The sequence below is a fragment of the Pogona vitticeps genome, chromosome 2 (assembly GCF_051106095.1).
Source record: "Pogona vitticeps strain Pit_001003342236 chromosome 2, PviZW2.1, whole genome shotgun sequence".
In the NCBI taxonomy this organism is placed as follows: domain Eukaryota; kingdom Metazoa; phylum Chordata; class Lepidosauria; order Squamata; family Agamidae; genus Pogona; species Pogona vitticeps.
The window spans coordinates 161,050,570-161,066,792 of NC_135784.1; the positions used below are offsets into that span (position 1 = coordinate 161,050,570).

Here is a 16,223-nt window from a genome sequence, read left to right on the forward strand (position 1 = left end):
GGTTTATCCTGTATTCAAGTCAACTTACAATATCATGGCCATTGTGAGGGATGTCATGTGTAAGTTCAATTTTGATTCTTGAGCAGTCATCATCTCATAGATATCTTTGTTAAAGAAAGACTCAGGTATCCTTTCGCTAAAAATCACAGGCATCCAAAAGAAGAACAAGAACATTTAATATATAATTTAAATAAATTGGAAAGAAAGGAAGTGCTAAAGAGTAGGTTGATGTTTTTAAACATTTGTTACTTTACTCATCTACATCAATTTCCTGAATTGTCTTCTGACTCAAAAATAGTAAACAACAATGAGTTAAATTTCATAGCATTTGTGACAAACAGCAATAGCCTAAATAAAATGCAACTTAAATGTATTGTATCACATAGTTACTTTTTTGCTATGAATACTGGGTGGCTTGCTTTTCTTGCCTTATGTTAAAAACCCCTCAATTCAGCAGAATCTTAGGTTCAGAACTTAGTCTGAAAAGACTCCTATTTTTTTTATTTCAGTTTTGTGCCTAAGCCTGCATTTCCAGTAAGTGATCATATGAGCATTATTTCTTGAAAAAAATAGGTGGATATTCACATATTAACATTGTCTGATCCTGATTTGGGGAACAGAAACTTTCAGAGATCTGTAATCCTGTTCATGAACACAAGAAGGACACCCCTGCAACATTTCTGTGCAGAACGATGTATGAATGCTTAAGGAATAGTGTTAGAAAGTGCATAGTATTAAGTTCAAAGCATTAGGAAAGGTGAACTAGGTACATGACCTATTTAATACTTTTCTTGATGCAGCATATTCCCTGCAGTGCATGACTGCTGAAAGAAGCCAATCAGTGACCGAAGTACAATGTATGATTGTAGAGGAAGACAATCAGTGACCCTAGTTTAATCCTTCAATATATGATGATTGAAGAACAACACATGAAGTTCCTATTATGCTTGTGACCGCGATGCAATTTTCAGTGAAATTAAAGGAAATTTAAAGTCAATATTGTTTCCTCTTCCTCCCTGAGTTGGAACACAGACAAATAATGACATACTTCCAGATTAGCATAAACCTCTGGCTCCAATGGCTTTAACACTGAGAAAGAAAATACACAATATTTTCACAGTCACTTACTTCTAAAGAGTTCTGTGCTTTGGATAATAGTGTATGAAAACACATTCATTTCCTAAGATGATTTCTTGGCTCTGAACTTTGGAGGCTGAAATGTGAGCTGCCTTCTGATACATGAATGAAAAGCATTGGTAGAGCCACAAGTATGAGGTTTTTATAGGTAAGGTTTTGTAGCATTTTGTCTTCACAGTTTTCAAAGATCCTTTTATCCGTGACCAAGCAAAGGTGTAATTTACTTAGCTTCTTATTGCCTGACATATCCTTTATGTCATTTTTATATCTACTGAGAGCTGTTGCTCTATTTATTTTTCTACTCTTGTAAGGAAATGGCTGGACAATGATTATAGACACAGATATTAGAAAGCATGGATCAGTCAGAAAGCAAAAATGAACAGCCTTCTTGGTATATATACATCATTCCTTCATAACATAGACCTATATTGTTGTCCATTTCCTGGCATCTACCTACATGCATTTGTTTTCACAAAGTATGGAAAAAGCAGTAAAAGTGATTATCCTGGTTTTTGTTCTTTTGTTTTTCTGTTTCAGTACTAAGGGCCCTCGTTAGGGCTAGGATACAGTGGTGTCTCGCTTAACAGCGATAATCCGTTCCAGGAAAATCGCCGTTAAGCAAAAACATCGTAAAGCGAAAATAAAAAGCCCATTGAAACCTTTCAATGCATTCCAATGGGCTTAAAACTCACCGTCCAGCAAAGATCCTCCATATGGCGGCCATTTTCGCTGCCTGTATAGCAAGGAATCCGTCCCTAAACACAGCAGGGAGCCATTTTATTTACCCGGTGGCCATTTTGAAACCGCCGATCAGCTGTTCAAAAAAATGTCGTTTTGCAAAGAATCGGTTCCCGAAGCAGGGAACCGATCATCGCAAAGCAAAATTCCCCCATTTAGACAATCGTTTTGCGATTGCAATTGCGATCACGAAAAAATAGTCACAAAGTGGATTCGTCGTAATGCGGGGCAATCGTAAAGCGAGGCACTACTGTATTCTTTTGGATGTTCTTAGATATTTGGAGAGACATTCCAAATTAATTGGAAAATATGACTACTGGCAATGAGCAAAAAAAGGTACTTTTTTACTGATGGAGTACTTTTAGTGTCAGGAATAGAGATGTGGAAGACTCACCATTTTGGTGAGTTGTCCTGTTTTGTGAGTGATCAAAAGTTCATGAAGCTGCCCCCGTGAACCAACGAAGCATGAATTTATTTGTCGATTTGTGGGAGGTTACTAAAAAAAAAACACCTGACCCCCCCATACCTCACCGCCACCCCCGCTGATGCTCCTCCACTGTAATTTATTCATCCCCGTGTCTAATCAGGAATAACAACAAAACAAACCATATTTTTATTTTATTTTATTTTATACATATATACTGGTACTATACAGTGGTGCCTCGCTTAACGAGCACCTCGCTGAGCGATGAAATTGCTTAACGAGGCGCTCTGGGCCATCGCTGGAGCATTCGCTCAGCGATGGCCCCTATGGCGATTTTTCGCTTTGCAATATTCGCTAAGCGATTCGCTTAGCGAATATCGCATAACGAAGCCGGGGAGAACAGCTGATCGGCGGTTCCAAAATGGCCGCCGGAAGGTCCGCGGCGCATTTTCGCGCCCTGCCCTTGCTTACCGAGGGCGCGAAATTGGCGGCGCTATGGAAGAACCTCGCACAGCGGTGAGTTTTCAAGCCATAGGAACGCATTGAACGAAGTTCAATGCGTTTCTGTGGCTTTTTTATTCTCGCACAGCGATGTTTCGCTATAGCGAAGGTTAATCTGGAACGGATTAACCTCGCTATGCGAGGCACCACTGTACTTATCTTACATTTCCTTATTAGATCTGTGGTGTCATAGAAGGAAGGATTGGTGGAGTCAAGTATAGTACTGAAGTATAGAGAAGAAGAAAAGTATTTGCTTTCCCCTTTCTCCCTGTGGAGGGGGGAACCTTACACCGAATAATAATTTTACCCTTTCTTAAAAAACTCATGTTTACTATGGCACTAGTGAGAGGAGAAGTTGTTTGCATACTTTGTCACCAATGGTCTCATTTTAAAACCATCACTTCTTTGCATAAGGAATTAATATGTGTTGCTTCCACATTATTAAGTCTGATATGGATTTGGAATGCAGCTTTGCCAAAGAAATTGACAACTCAGTTGAAGGTGTCTTTAAAAATAGATTACAGTAGGAGATCCTTTACAGTTTGCTCCAGCACCGTCAGACCACCTGGTGCTCCTCTCTTTCCATATGAATCTATGCAATGATTTGTGAATGCCATTTGCTTATGCTCTTGGGTACATTAAATGGTTGTGTTGAAGAAGGAGCTGTGATTAGGCTTCTTAGGAAGCCAGAATATGGAGGCTTACTTTGCAACGTGGCTTCATGGTGCTGCCTGTTTGCAAATGATTTAATAATTTCCCAGTTCAGATGTTACAGAAAGTATGGTTAAAAGTGGCTTCCTGATCTGCTGTGGCACTAAAAGAGGAATGGAGAGGTTGTGTGCAGGTGCAAGAGGCTTATTGGGTGAAGATTTCAAAACCAAGCAATTAAAAATAAACATCTGCTTTCCAGGTTGGTACATTTCAGTACAACCATGTGAAATCCTCTGTCACAGCTGTTCATTTGAAATACTGCTCTTATGGTAAATGTGCCTAAAAATCTTTCCAATGATCCTGAGAATCTTCTTGGATTTTCGTTCCATTCTCAATTAAAAAAAAACAATCACTCCCTGCAACTCTATAATTTCTTACGAAATATACATATTTTCTGAAGTGCTATTTTTTAAATAAAGGTAAGGGTGTTTTATATTGTGGCAGTTTCTTTTGAGTTCTCTCCTACAATAATTTAGGATATTTTTCTTTTTCTTTCCACTAATAAGGTTGAAAAGTGAACATGTTAGGTCAACAGTGAAATCCAAACTCAAAGGTGTACCTGCTGTAGTGAGCTTGGGATAGGCAGAAGCTGAGTGACGCTAGCCCAAACGCCCAGTTATTATGCTGTCACAAAGTGGGGCTAGGATCAGGGTGTATCAAAGTAATTTCCAATATTCCTAGGCTAGGAGGGGCTTGGAAACAAGCACAGCTTTGGCAGACTCAGTGTCAGCTCCGCCAGCCCTCAAACATCTTGACTAATTAGGATTGCTTCCTCAAGGGCTTAAATCCCACATAACATTAGCAGAGGAAAACTGTGTCCTAGCAGAGTTCTGTTAGTTCTCCAGCTGTTGAAGCAGTAACACACTTATACTTGTGGTCCCTTTAGCAGGTGGTTTTGCAAGGTATCACACAACAACTAGTATAGCTGATTCTGCAGCTAGTTGCACAACTGGAAGCTACATTGGATTCCCACCCTTGTGCATAACACAGCTAGGTATCTAAGCGCTGAGTCATTTGTGGCACTATAGGATATTAATGCCACTAACCGCTATTTCATGACAAAAGTAAATACCCTGTAAATGTGCAGCAGGAGAAGATAAATACTACTATTCTTTAATAATTCATTGTTGGATCTGTGAATAGATATCATTTAGGGAAATGTGTGCTCTTTTAAAAAAGTAAGTAAAATTCTTTATATATTTAGGCAAAAATGAACCTTCTGCTGGGCCTGAAATCAATAAAATTCGGACACCGGAGAAAAAGCCATTAGAAGCCAAGCAGGTATGAATTCTTTATTTCTCTCTCTTCTCTTATATGTAAAAACCACATTTAATTACTTAAATGTAATTAATCTGAAATAGATAACGGCTCATATACTATAGATGGCTAAAGATAAGTCTACAAGAGTTCACTACAGAACTTAGGAAAATACTATGAAGTAGTCACTTGATCAAGGCCAGTGCCGGGTTTGGTGGAGCTCTCAGTGGCGCCTTCTCTTGGGTGGGACCCTTGCAACATCACACTTCCTTTGGTAGACCCTTCGGCTGCATTTCTGTAATGTTGGCAGGTGGACATTTCCCTGCTGTGTTTTCCAAGCCCAGGTGCTTGAGCAGCATTGTTTTGTGGTCCTTGAAGCCTTGCGGGGCAATAACAATAGTAGGTGTTGGGCTCCAGTACTCAGAGAACAGCTAGGCAGAAGGTTGGAACCAACATTTTCAGTGAGTGGCCCAATAAGTGGTGCCTCCCTCTTCAGTGGTGCATCTAGTACACTGAAGAGTGAACAGCAGAGTGCTGTAGGATTTTCCTTTCACACCTGAGTACCTGACAGATTTCACACCAGATAGGTCATGGTTTCAAACAATAAAGGCTAGGTTAGGCAACTCTTTAGAATTTGCTGGAACTGCCCTGTCAAACACTGTTTGATGAAGCTAGCTCTCTAATAGTGATTATAAAGACAAAAATGATGCTTGGCAATGTTGAATTCTTCTTGCCACCATTTATTCTTTAATTCTAGTTTTGTGTAAGTTAATTTGAAATTTGGGACCCTGGGTATTCATGTACGTAGTTATTTTAAGATTCCCTGGACTTGTCTAACTGTCTGTGAGATTTGCTTTGGCTGAACTGTGAAAAGAGCTTGTTACTGATTTCAGATGTAATGCCTGAAATCCTATTGCTTAGTGTAGTGAGTCTCAAACAGAGTTGGCACATTGAATCAATGGGGATTTGGTGGGGCAGTTCCTCCATAAGTTCCATCGATTCGAATGAGCCTACTCTATTCGTGAAGCACTATGCTAAAATAAATTGCAACTAGAGTAGGACAATTTGAATCATTGGAATTTACAGAGGAGTTGACCTGCCAAATCCCCACTGATTCAATGGGCCTTGTCTAGTATGACTTACTACGCTACACTAAGCAACAAGATTTTAGTCAATATGTCTAAACATTTTAACTCACTTTCCAGTGTATACAGAAAATAAAATATTAACACAAGTATGAAAAATTGCAATAAACTTGAGTATTTTAAGGAAGCATATTTTCAAATAGGAGAATTCACTTTTTGGTGCAGAAAGCAAGTCGTTAAAGCTTTGCAAACAAAGGCATTTTCATTAAATATTTGGTGTCTTTTTTCATGTTAAAAAAACACTTTACTTGAGACATGTTACTTGAGACTAAGCAATTGCTAAGTCTTGTGTCATCATAGCAGTCCATGAAATGAATTGTGCTTTTTAGAACAGAAAGGTAAATTTGCAGCTGTCATGGTCTTTGTAACTTATAATTCTCAAGATAGTTTTTGGTTGGGAAAAATGTTCAGATTCACAGAAATAGCTTGAAGTTGTGTAGAGTACATTTCATGTCCATCAGTAAAAATTGTTTTCAGTTATGGGTATAGAAGATAATATATCTAAGGCATACAACACTTTTTCTTCACTCATGACCTTGTTCTTCGCGCATTCTTTAGATATCAAATACTTGATTCAGTGTTAAAGTACAGTAGTTTGTTTGGTACACTTGTATCTTACAAGAATTATGTTGACTTTGTTTTCTTAATTTGTGTAATTTTCCTCAGGTGGATTTAGAAGCAAATTCCCAAAATAGAAGCCCGGAATCACGTGCCAGCACTGCTTATTCTAATCCTAAATTTCATCGCAAAGATAATCTGAATCCCAGGCAACTGAACCTTCACCTCACCCCTCCCCATGCCCAGTATGTTGTTCCCAATCGCCACTTCCAGCATCTCTCCCAAATTCCAAGACAGCCATACTCCGCACCACCGCAGCAAAACCTCTTAAGTCAGCAACAGAATCATTTGTCTGAACAGCAAAACCAAATGCACCCACAGCAAAGCCAGATAGTCCAGCAGCATAATCATTTAAGCCAGCAGCCACAACAACCACCCTCCCTGCTTTCTCCTGCCTATCAAACAGGCCCCAACCAATCGTTCTTTAAAAATCCGGTTCCACAAAGACCTCACTCTCCTGGTGCAGAAGCTGTGATTTCAGAGCAGCATCACCCATCTCTGTTACAAGAAGTCAGCAACCCTTTAAGGCCCATTGCACAACCCAACCCAATGATGTCATCCCACTTGAACCACTTTGTTGAAGAGAGTCCTCCAGGAATGCCTGTAGGAGAATCATTGGGTAAGTGTCATTACCACTTTGCCTGCATAGGAATGCAGGGCAGTTATCCTAAATTACATTAGTGTTTTTTTTTAATGAGATAGTGCATTTCAAGACTGAATTTGCTCGTGTTATTTGTTATATGTAGCCTGCATAATTAACTTGTAAACTGCCCAGAGAGTGCTTTTAAGCACTGTTGGGGCAGTATAGAAGCAGCACGCTCTTTTGTTTTGCTTTTTGTTTCTGAAACTTTTGGTACTGTTTTTCTGGTATGATAGGCCACGGTGGGCAGAAGAAGTCTGATTGTTGTGCCCCTGGCATCCTATTAAAAACTCAAAAGTTGCTCAGAAAGGCCCCGTGTGCCCTTCAGGGGGCATATGAAGACAGTTTCATCATATCTCTCTCCCTAGCTTTTTTAGGCTTTTGGAGATGATGACAATTATTTGGAGTCAGGTGCATGAGGGACTCCTCACACTTCGGTCTCTAGGGAGGGTGTTGCATGCAGCCGATGGTCCAGATTTGGAATAATAATTAAAAAGCCATGAGACAAGCAAATAGAGATACATATTTTCATTTTTTTATGTTTTCATTTGCTTTGGAGCTCCCAAATGGCTTTCCACAGGATGATCAAAACCTCTTTAAATATTTGGGCCATAAGTGGTTACTTTCCTTTCAATTGATTTTTGTGGCTATATTTAAATAAGCATGTTTTCATCTTTTGAAAATATATTTTCTTCGCCATTTTACTATTTAATGGCTGCTTTGTTGTGTCTATTGCTGTCAAATTGTTCTGCTAATTGTTAAACTGTTTTTTCAGTGTATGGTTAATCACTGGGGTCTGCCTCACTCCCCTTTCTTTCCCCTTATTCTGATTTGCAGGCTGTGATCTTGATCAAATTCAGTTACAGTTACACAGTGCATTCAGAATACAATTGTGATTTCATAACCAGGATCAACCATGGTTTGCCATTTGTGTTATAAAATCGGCATTAAACCATGGTCCCACAGGAAACTATGATTTAATGAGATCCAGGTCCAAGTGCTTCCACTGATGCATGACAAGAGGAAGTGTGAGAAGAGGAGGAGGAGGAGGAATGCAAAGACCTGGTGCATGTTTCTGGCTTAATAAACAAATAGTTTTCAGTTGGAAATCTGAAGCCTGAACTATGAGAGATTTCTGGAAAAATAATAGAAAGATGTTAGTTCCTGTTCTGTTGAATGCGTTAGTAAAACTATCTTTAAAATTACTATTAGTAAAACTCTTTCAAATGGCTACTGTATAGCAGGGATGTAGATTTTCAGTTATATATGCTGAAATGTCTGTAGGATAAAGGTGGGTCACAGGTACAAGACATAAATCTAATAACACAAGTGTTTAATGTTGCTTATACAGATACCATATGATACTGTGACAAAAAAATCTTAAATACAGAAGCTGGGTAATTTTTCCCCAAAAAATGTTTTACAGATCGTATTCATGGAAATTTAGCTTTGGAAACCTTAAGGCAACAGCAAGCAAGACTGCAACAGTGGAATGAGCATAACGCCTATCTCAGTCAGGGCAATATTCCTTATTCTCACCATCACCACCCTCACTTATCCCACCTTTCTCAGCAGCCAATTGGATTGCATCAGCAGCCAGTTAGGGCAAACTGGAAACTTGCCAGCAATGTGGAAGATGAACCTGAGGCAACATATTCAAGGTAAATTTGGAATAATTTTCTAAGTATATGACATTTAGATAAAAACAGAACATATTGTAATGCTATTGTCATTGTCAGTTTATTTGCATCTCAGTGTTTTATACCATGCATGAAGTTTAGATGTTTCAGAAAACAAACATAGAAATCATAATTACAGCTATAATATATTATTGTTGTAACAGAACTGAATTACGGTTCATTTCAAATAGAGGCATTTATTTATTTTATCATGATGCCACCTTTCCCCCTATAGATTATTTATTTATTTATTTATTTAATTTATACCCCGCCTATCTGGCCCACCGGACCACTCTAGATGACTCCAGGTGGCTTACAATCAGTTAAAACTATATTGGAATTGCCATTTAAAACACCATCAGAAAGAACACTAAAGAACCCGATTGACCAGGAGTGCCTCTGTCTTGCCTGCATTACGTTTCAGTTTCTTTGTCCTCATCTGGTCCATTACTGATAACAGTCAATAATCTAGGTCATGAACAACTTCCTTGGAACCAGATGGAAAATAGAGAGTTGTATATCATCAGCATTTTGATTGCACTGAACCCAAAATTCCAGACATCTTCTCCCATTGGTTCTATGTGGGTGTTAAAAAGCATATGGGACAGAACTGAATGGTGGGGAACCCCACAAGCCAGTGATCAGAGTGTTAAACAGGATTCTCCCAACACTGCCTTCTGAGTTTGGCCCTCTAGGAAGGATTGGAACTGGTGTAAAAACTGTGCTTCCAAGACCTATCCCAGAAAGGTGACAGAGAAGGATACCATGGTTGATAGTATTGATAATGTCTAGGATGTCTGGCAGAACCATCAGGGTCAAACTCCCCCTGTCCAGTTTCCAGCATTCATCCATTCTCCAATGCGGCCAAAGCAGTCTCTGTCATAACCAGGCAAGAAGCCAGACTGAAATTGTGACCACCTCTACCTGGTGAATCACATTTAAACTGCCCTTACTTTTAATAGGCTTGCCTTAAGCCTAAAATATAGGAGCCCAAGTGGTTTTAAGATTGAAACACAAAAATACAGTCTTTATTGAAACATAAAAATTGGTGAAACTAAACAGAGTTCAACATCAGGTTACACTGTGTTACCCGTTAGCTTTTAAGCATCCAACCTCCCTCTTCAGATACAAAGTAATTCTCCCAAGTTCTAGCCCAGGCTTGTCCAACCTGCAGCCGGAGGGCTGCATGCGGTCCAGGTCAGCTCATAATGCGGCCCAGTGCAATTTTTTATTTTAAAAGAAATTCCAAAGTTTCAAGTTACACTGCCGGCACTTGCGGCCGGAATGCGGCTGGGGCACTTCACAACGGTGGGAGGGGGGGAGAGGGATGGAAGGAAGGAGTGGGAGGGGAGGGGACAGGGGGGCTGTGTGACTGCATTGCACCGTCCCCGTCAATAGGTGGACCCCCTCCTGGCCCCATAAAGCCGCCCCGGAGTCGAAGCTGGCAGCCTCTGGTGTCTGAGATTGCAGCTGCTGGTAAGCGCGCTTGGAGCGGGCCTGCGGAAGACGGCTAGGGCTGCCCCCCCCATGCGGCCCAAACCAAATGTATGTGCAGCCCAAACGAACTTTTCATCTTCTAATGTGGCCCAGGGAAGGTGAAAGGTTGGATACCCCTGTTCTAGCCCACTCCTAAAATATAATCTCCCTCATCCCAGATACAATTTAACTCTTCTCTCCTCCTTCTGTTCAGCAATTCTTTTTAGACCTCCTTTTCTTCTGGATCAGCTCTCTTCCTGCCTTCTTCCAGCCAATCAACTTATTTATGTTGTTGCTGGGTAAAATGGGTGGGGGTTCCATCACAGAAGTGGGTCTATTCAATCTGCTTCATCCACGAACCCACCCAAAACCTTGCCCAGAAACTGAATGTTGGACATGGCCAACAATTATCCAGTTGAGTGAAAACCAAGGAGGGCATTATTAACAAAGGTCTTGCTACTGTCCCTTTAAGCAAGTTGGTACCCTGCCTTGCTGCAAGGAGACATTCACCATTCCTCTTATCCACTCAGCCACTTCTCTCTTGACTGCTTTTATAAGCTAGGAAGGGCAAGGATCCAGCAAACAAACATGTGGTGGCTTTCATCACTTTCATCACTGTCTGAAAATGTGAACTTAGATCCTGTCCACATCTTTAGACAAAACAAACTGAAATTTATTCTCCAAACCCAACAGGAGATGCTATTATATGAATAGGACCCGCATCAACTACAGCAGTGGTCCCCAACCTTGGGCCTCCAGATGTTCTTGGTCTTCAATTCCCAGAAATCCTGGCCAGCAGAGGTGGTGCTAAAGGCTTCTAGGAGTTGTAGTCCAAGAACATCTGGAGGCCCAAGGTTGGGGACCACTGGACTTACAGGATCTAAGTCAAAGCAGATCCAAGCAACTTTGTCTGCAAAGTGCCATGGAAAATCTTCATGCTAGGTTGTTGAGTGATCAGCATCTCTTTCTTGTGGGCATTTGTGCCGTAGGGCCTTGACCACCTGAAAGAGCTCTGCTGAATAGTTGTTTGACAGAGTATATTTGCTGCCACCTGTACCATAGAGTAGGTTTTCCACCTCCCAGGTCTTGCCTGCCTGCAGAGAGGTGGAGGTTCAGCACACTCTAGTTCTGCTGGGGAAAGTGGATCATTCGTTGATCCACACTCTCCCCTGCTCTGAAGGTGTCATGAGGGACCTCTCTTCCACTCTATGCAGGAATGTGCATAACACAAGTGACATCATTAAGAGTTGTTGGCAAAATCATGGAAATCTAATTCTAGGAATCATCTGGTAGTCATATGCTGACAGGCTCTTTCAAAAGTTCACTTAAAGGCATGGGTGTCACATGGACTCAAAATAGCCTAATGGCTTCACATGAATGGTGAGATCATTAAGACTTTGATCGTCCATAAAGACATCTATTGATTAAATCATTATAATTAGTAGATGAGATACAACAGCAATTCCAACTTTTAAGCTTCACATATAATAAAACAAACACAATGGCTAAAATCTTGTGCAGGAGTTTTCACAGAGATTCACATGTTCATTTCATACTTCACATTTATTAGCTCAGAGAAAAGGATAAATTTGAATCTAGTTTTTTTAATTGGCACAATTTTAAGCAAGTTCCTTCTCATCAAAAGAGAAGTATATAGTCTCCATTATGAATATTTCCATTGGTCTTGCTCTTTTTCAGTTGGACAGGGAATTTCTTGCAACCCCTGGCCTAGATTTGTAATAGTTTCCTCTTTTTCCAGTGCTTTAATATAGTATGTCACACTGCAGTCCAAAGGTAAACTTATGCACTTTGCTTTTTGTTTTATTTTCTCTTCCATCAACCCTTTCATAAATGTACATACAGGCCCATGTATGCTTGTACATCCAGTTGGTTGTTACAGGTAGGATAGTTTTTTTTTAAAAATTGAAGTCTTCTCTGTTGATAGTTTCTGAATACAAAACCTACAGAATATATTTGATCTCTGTGGAGTGTATGCATGCTCCTGATCATTGTCCACATTCTGAAAACTAAATGTACACTAAATTTATTTTATACTCTTATTTCTCTCTCCTGATTAAGAATTTATTGTATTCACATAGGTTCCAAGATTTGCTCCGAGAACTGTCACATCGTGATCAAAATGAAAGCAGGGACCTAGTTGAAATGCCACCGCCTCAGTCAAGACTTTTGCAATACAGACAAGTCCAGTCCAGAAGCCCATCAGTGCTCCCCTCTCCATCATGCAACTCAAACCACAGTGGCCACTTCCCTAATTTCTCTGAGAACAGAGACGTTGAAATACCTAACAACCCAGCATTTCAGCAGCACTTGCCTCAAATGTACAATCCCCCTTTATCAATGCCATCTGAACACATAACTCCACCTTCTTTGAAATATCTGCAGCCTGATGGATCATGGACCTATGCTAACCTACACCAGAGTCATCTAATGGGGCAAGGCTTTCATTATGGTATACCTCCATTGCCTCATAGATCACAGCAGAACCCTTTTATCCAAATACAGAATCATCAGCATGTGGTTGGTCAGGAACCATTTCACTCCCTCAGTTCACGAGCAGTATCTGCTTCTTCACTGCACAGCTTAGAAGAGGTACGTGGGTTTCACTATCTGTGGGCATGTTTTTGTTGTCACAGAATGAGCAGTTATGTATTCAGTACATATTCCATGGTAGAAAGTACAAGCAGTCTGCACAATGGATGACTGTGGACAAGGCCCAGTATAACTTTTTCAGGTTCACATGCTATCACTATAATCATATTGCACGATGACACAGTGGTTAGTATTTGCAAGGACTGAAAACTGTTCTCAAGGATATTAATTTCTTTCTTTTCACAATGCTGATTTTGGATGTGTGTTTGGAAGAAAGAAAGCTTGTTGCGATTAGCAAATTAACATTTCTATTGTTCATCTATGAAAATTATTTCTATGTTATATACATGATATCAGAACATTTTGAGATTGGGATGCAATCTCAAAAATGATAGAATGATTTCAATACAAATCCAAGGTAGACCTTTCAACATCACAGTCATCCAAGTTTATGTACCATCCATGGATGCTGAAGAGGCTGAAATTGACCAGTTCTATGAAGACGTGGTGGCGCTGCAGGCTAAACCGCAGAAGCCTGTGCTGCAGGGTCAGAAGACCAAGCAGTCGTAAGATCGAATCCACGCGACGGAGTGAGCTCCCGTCGCTTGTCCCAGCTCCCACCAACCTAGTGGTTCGAAAGCATGCAAATGCAAGTAGATAAATAGGGACCACCTTGGTGGGAAGGTAACAGCGTTCCGTGTCTAAGTCACACTGGCCATGTGACCACGGAAGATTGTCTTCGGAAAAAACGCTGGCTCTATGGCTTGGAAACGGGGATGAGCACCGCCCCCTAGAGTCCAACACGACTGGACAAAAATTGTCAAGGGGAACCTTTACCTTTACCTTTATGAAGATTTACAACACCTTCTAGAACTGACACCAAAGGAAGATGTTCTTCTCATTATAGGGGACTGGAATGCTAAAGTAGGGAGTTAAGAGATAAAAGGAACAACAGGAAAGTTTGGCTTTGGAGTTCAAAACAAACCAGGTCAAAGGCTAATAGAGTTTTGTCAAGAGAACAAGCTGGTCACTACAAACACTCTTTTCCAACAACACAAGATGCGACTCTACGCATGGACATCACCAGATGGGCAATACCAAAATCACGTTGATTATATTCTCTGCAGCCAAAGATGGAGAAGCTGTATTTAGGCATCCTTCAGTCTTGAAAGACTATGGTAACGTGCTCTGTATGGAGGATTTGGAGCAGTGTCTAGCGTGGCTGAGGAGGCCAATTTGAGCATGACAATCCCTTCCACACTGAGGACAAATCTAATCTGTCCCCTGTCCAGCTCCCTGATTTTGCTGCTTTTGTGACTTCCTCTTTGCCTTAGCCTGCTGGACAAGGGTCTCTTCAAATTGGGAGAGGCCGTTATGCAGTGCCTGGCTCCAGGCTGAACACTCAGATGTCAGGGTTTTCCATCTGTTGAGGTCCATTCCTAAGGCCTTCAGATCCCGCTTGCAGATGTCCTTGTATCGCAGCTGTGGTCTCCCTCTGGGGCGATTTCCCTGCACTAATTCTCCATACAGGAGATCCTTTGGAATCCAACCATTAGCCATTCTCACGATGTGCCCAAGCTGACGTAGACGTTGCTGTTTCAGTAATGTATACATGCTAAAAATTCCAGCTCGTTCTAGGACTACTCTATTTGGAACTTTGTCCTGCCAGGTGATACCAAAAATCCGTCGGAGGCAACGAATATGGAAGGTGTTCAGCTTCCTCTCCTGCCGTGCACAAAGGGTCCAGGACTCATTGCAATACAGGAGTGTGCTCAGGACACAGGCTCTATAGACCTGGATTTTGGTATGTGCCGCCAGCTTCTTATTGAGCCATGCTCTCTTTGTGAGTCTAGAGAACATGGTAGCTGCTTTGACAATGTGTTTATCCAGCTCGACATCTAGAGAGAGTGTGTCAGAGATGATTGAGCCAAGGTACACAAAGTCATGAACAACTTCCAATTCTTGTGTGGAGATGGTAATAGAGGGAGGTGAGTCCACGCCCTGGCCCATGACTTGTGTTTTCTTCAGGCTGATTGTTAGTCCAAAGTCTTGGCAGGCCTTGCTGAAATGATTCAAGTGTTGTTGGAGGTCTTCAGCAGAGTGGGCAACAATGGCTGCATCATCTGCAAAGAGGAAGTCTCGTATGCATTTCAGTTGGACTTTGGTCCTTGCTCTCAATCATTCTAGAGAGATTAAAGAGCTTTTGGTCTGATCTAGTCTGGAGATAGACACCTTCTGTTGCAGTTCCAAAGGCGTGCTTCAGCATGACAACAAAAAAGATCCCAAAAAGGGTTGGTACGAGGACACAGCCCTGTTTCACTCCGCTTCGGATGTCAGAGGGATCTGATGTTGAGCCGTCAAAAACTACAGTGCCTTTCATTCCCTCATGGAAGGATCTGATGATGTTAAGGAGATGAGGTGGACATCCAATCTTGGGTAGTATTTTAAAAGGACCATCCCTGCTAACCAAATCACAGTCCTTTGTGAGATTTATGAAGGCCACAAAGAGTGGCTGTTGTTGTTCCCTGCATTTCTCCTGCAACTCTCTGAGGGAGAATACCATGTCAGTGGTGGATCTGTTAGCTCGAAATCCACATTGTGATTCTGGATAGACTCTGTCTGCAAGCATCTGGAGCCTCTTCAACGCAACACGGGCAAGCAGCTTCCCTACAACACTAAGAAGAGAGATGCCATGGTAGTTATTGCAGTCACCCCTGTCTCCTTTGTTCTTGAACAATGTGACGATGTTTGCATCCTTCATGTCCTTTGGTACTCCACCTTCCCTCCAGCAGAGACAAAAGACTTCATACAGTTCGGTGGTGGTGATCCCCTTACAGCATTTCAGCACTTCAACAGGGATGTTATCCCTTCCAATTGCCTTGCCGGAGGCGAGGGAATCCAAGGCCGCTTTTATTTCGGCTAAGGTTGGTTTGCTGTCCAGCTCTTCCAAGACAGGCAGGCACTCAATGTTATTTAATGCTTCTTCAGTTACTACATTCTTTCTGGAATATAGCTCAGAGTAGTACTGCACCCAGCGTTCCATCTGCTGTGCTCGGTCCTGGAGGATCACACCTGTAGCAGACTTCAAGGGAGCAGATTTCTTCTGTATTGGACCTAAAGCCTGCTTGATACCATCATACATTCCTTTGATGTTACCTGTGTCCGCTGCTATCTGAAGCCAATATTCGTTGGAGCATCTCCTGGCAGCCAGTTGGACTTGGCTACGAGCAGCTCGAAGAGCTTGCAAGTTGTACTCACTAGGACAGGCTTTGTATGCTGCTAGAGCT

General features: G+C 41.4%; 1 protein-coding gene across 4 annotated transcripts in view; it reads left to right on the forward strand.

Annotated features, from left to right (window-relative positions):
- The window catches only part of HELZ (helicase with zinc finger), a 172,012-nt gene that overhangs the window by 140,098 nt on the left and 15,691 nt on the right, over nucleotides 1-16,223 (forward strand). For all 4 annotated transcript variants that reach the window (XM_072991020.2, XM_072991023.2, XM_072991022.2 and 1 more), the window contains exons 25-28: nucleotides 4,716-4,792; nucleotides 6,580-7,150; nucleotides 8,598-8,832; nucleotides 12,426-12,936. In XM_072991020.2, the coding sequence (XP_072847121.2) occupies nucleotides 4,716-4,792; nucleotides 6,580-7,150; nucleotides 8,598-8,832; nucleotides 12,426-12,936 (1,394 nt within the window). The remainder of the gene's footprint in view (nucleotides 1-4,715; nucleotides 4,793-6,579; nucleotides 7,151-8,597; nucleotides 8,833-12,425; nucleotides 12,937-16,223) is intronic.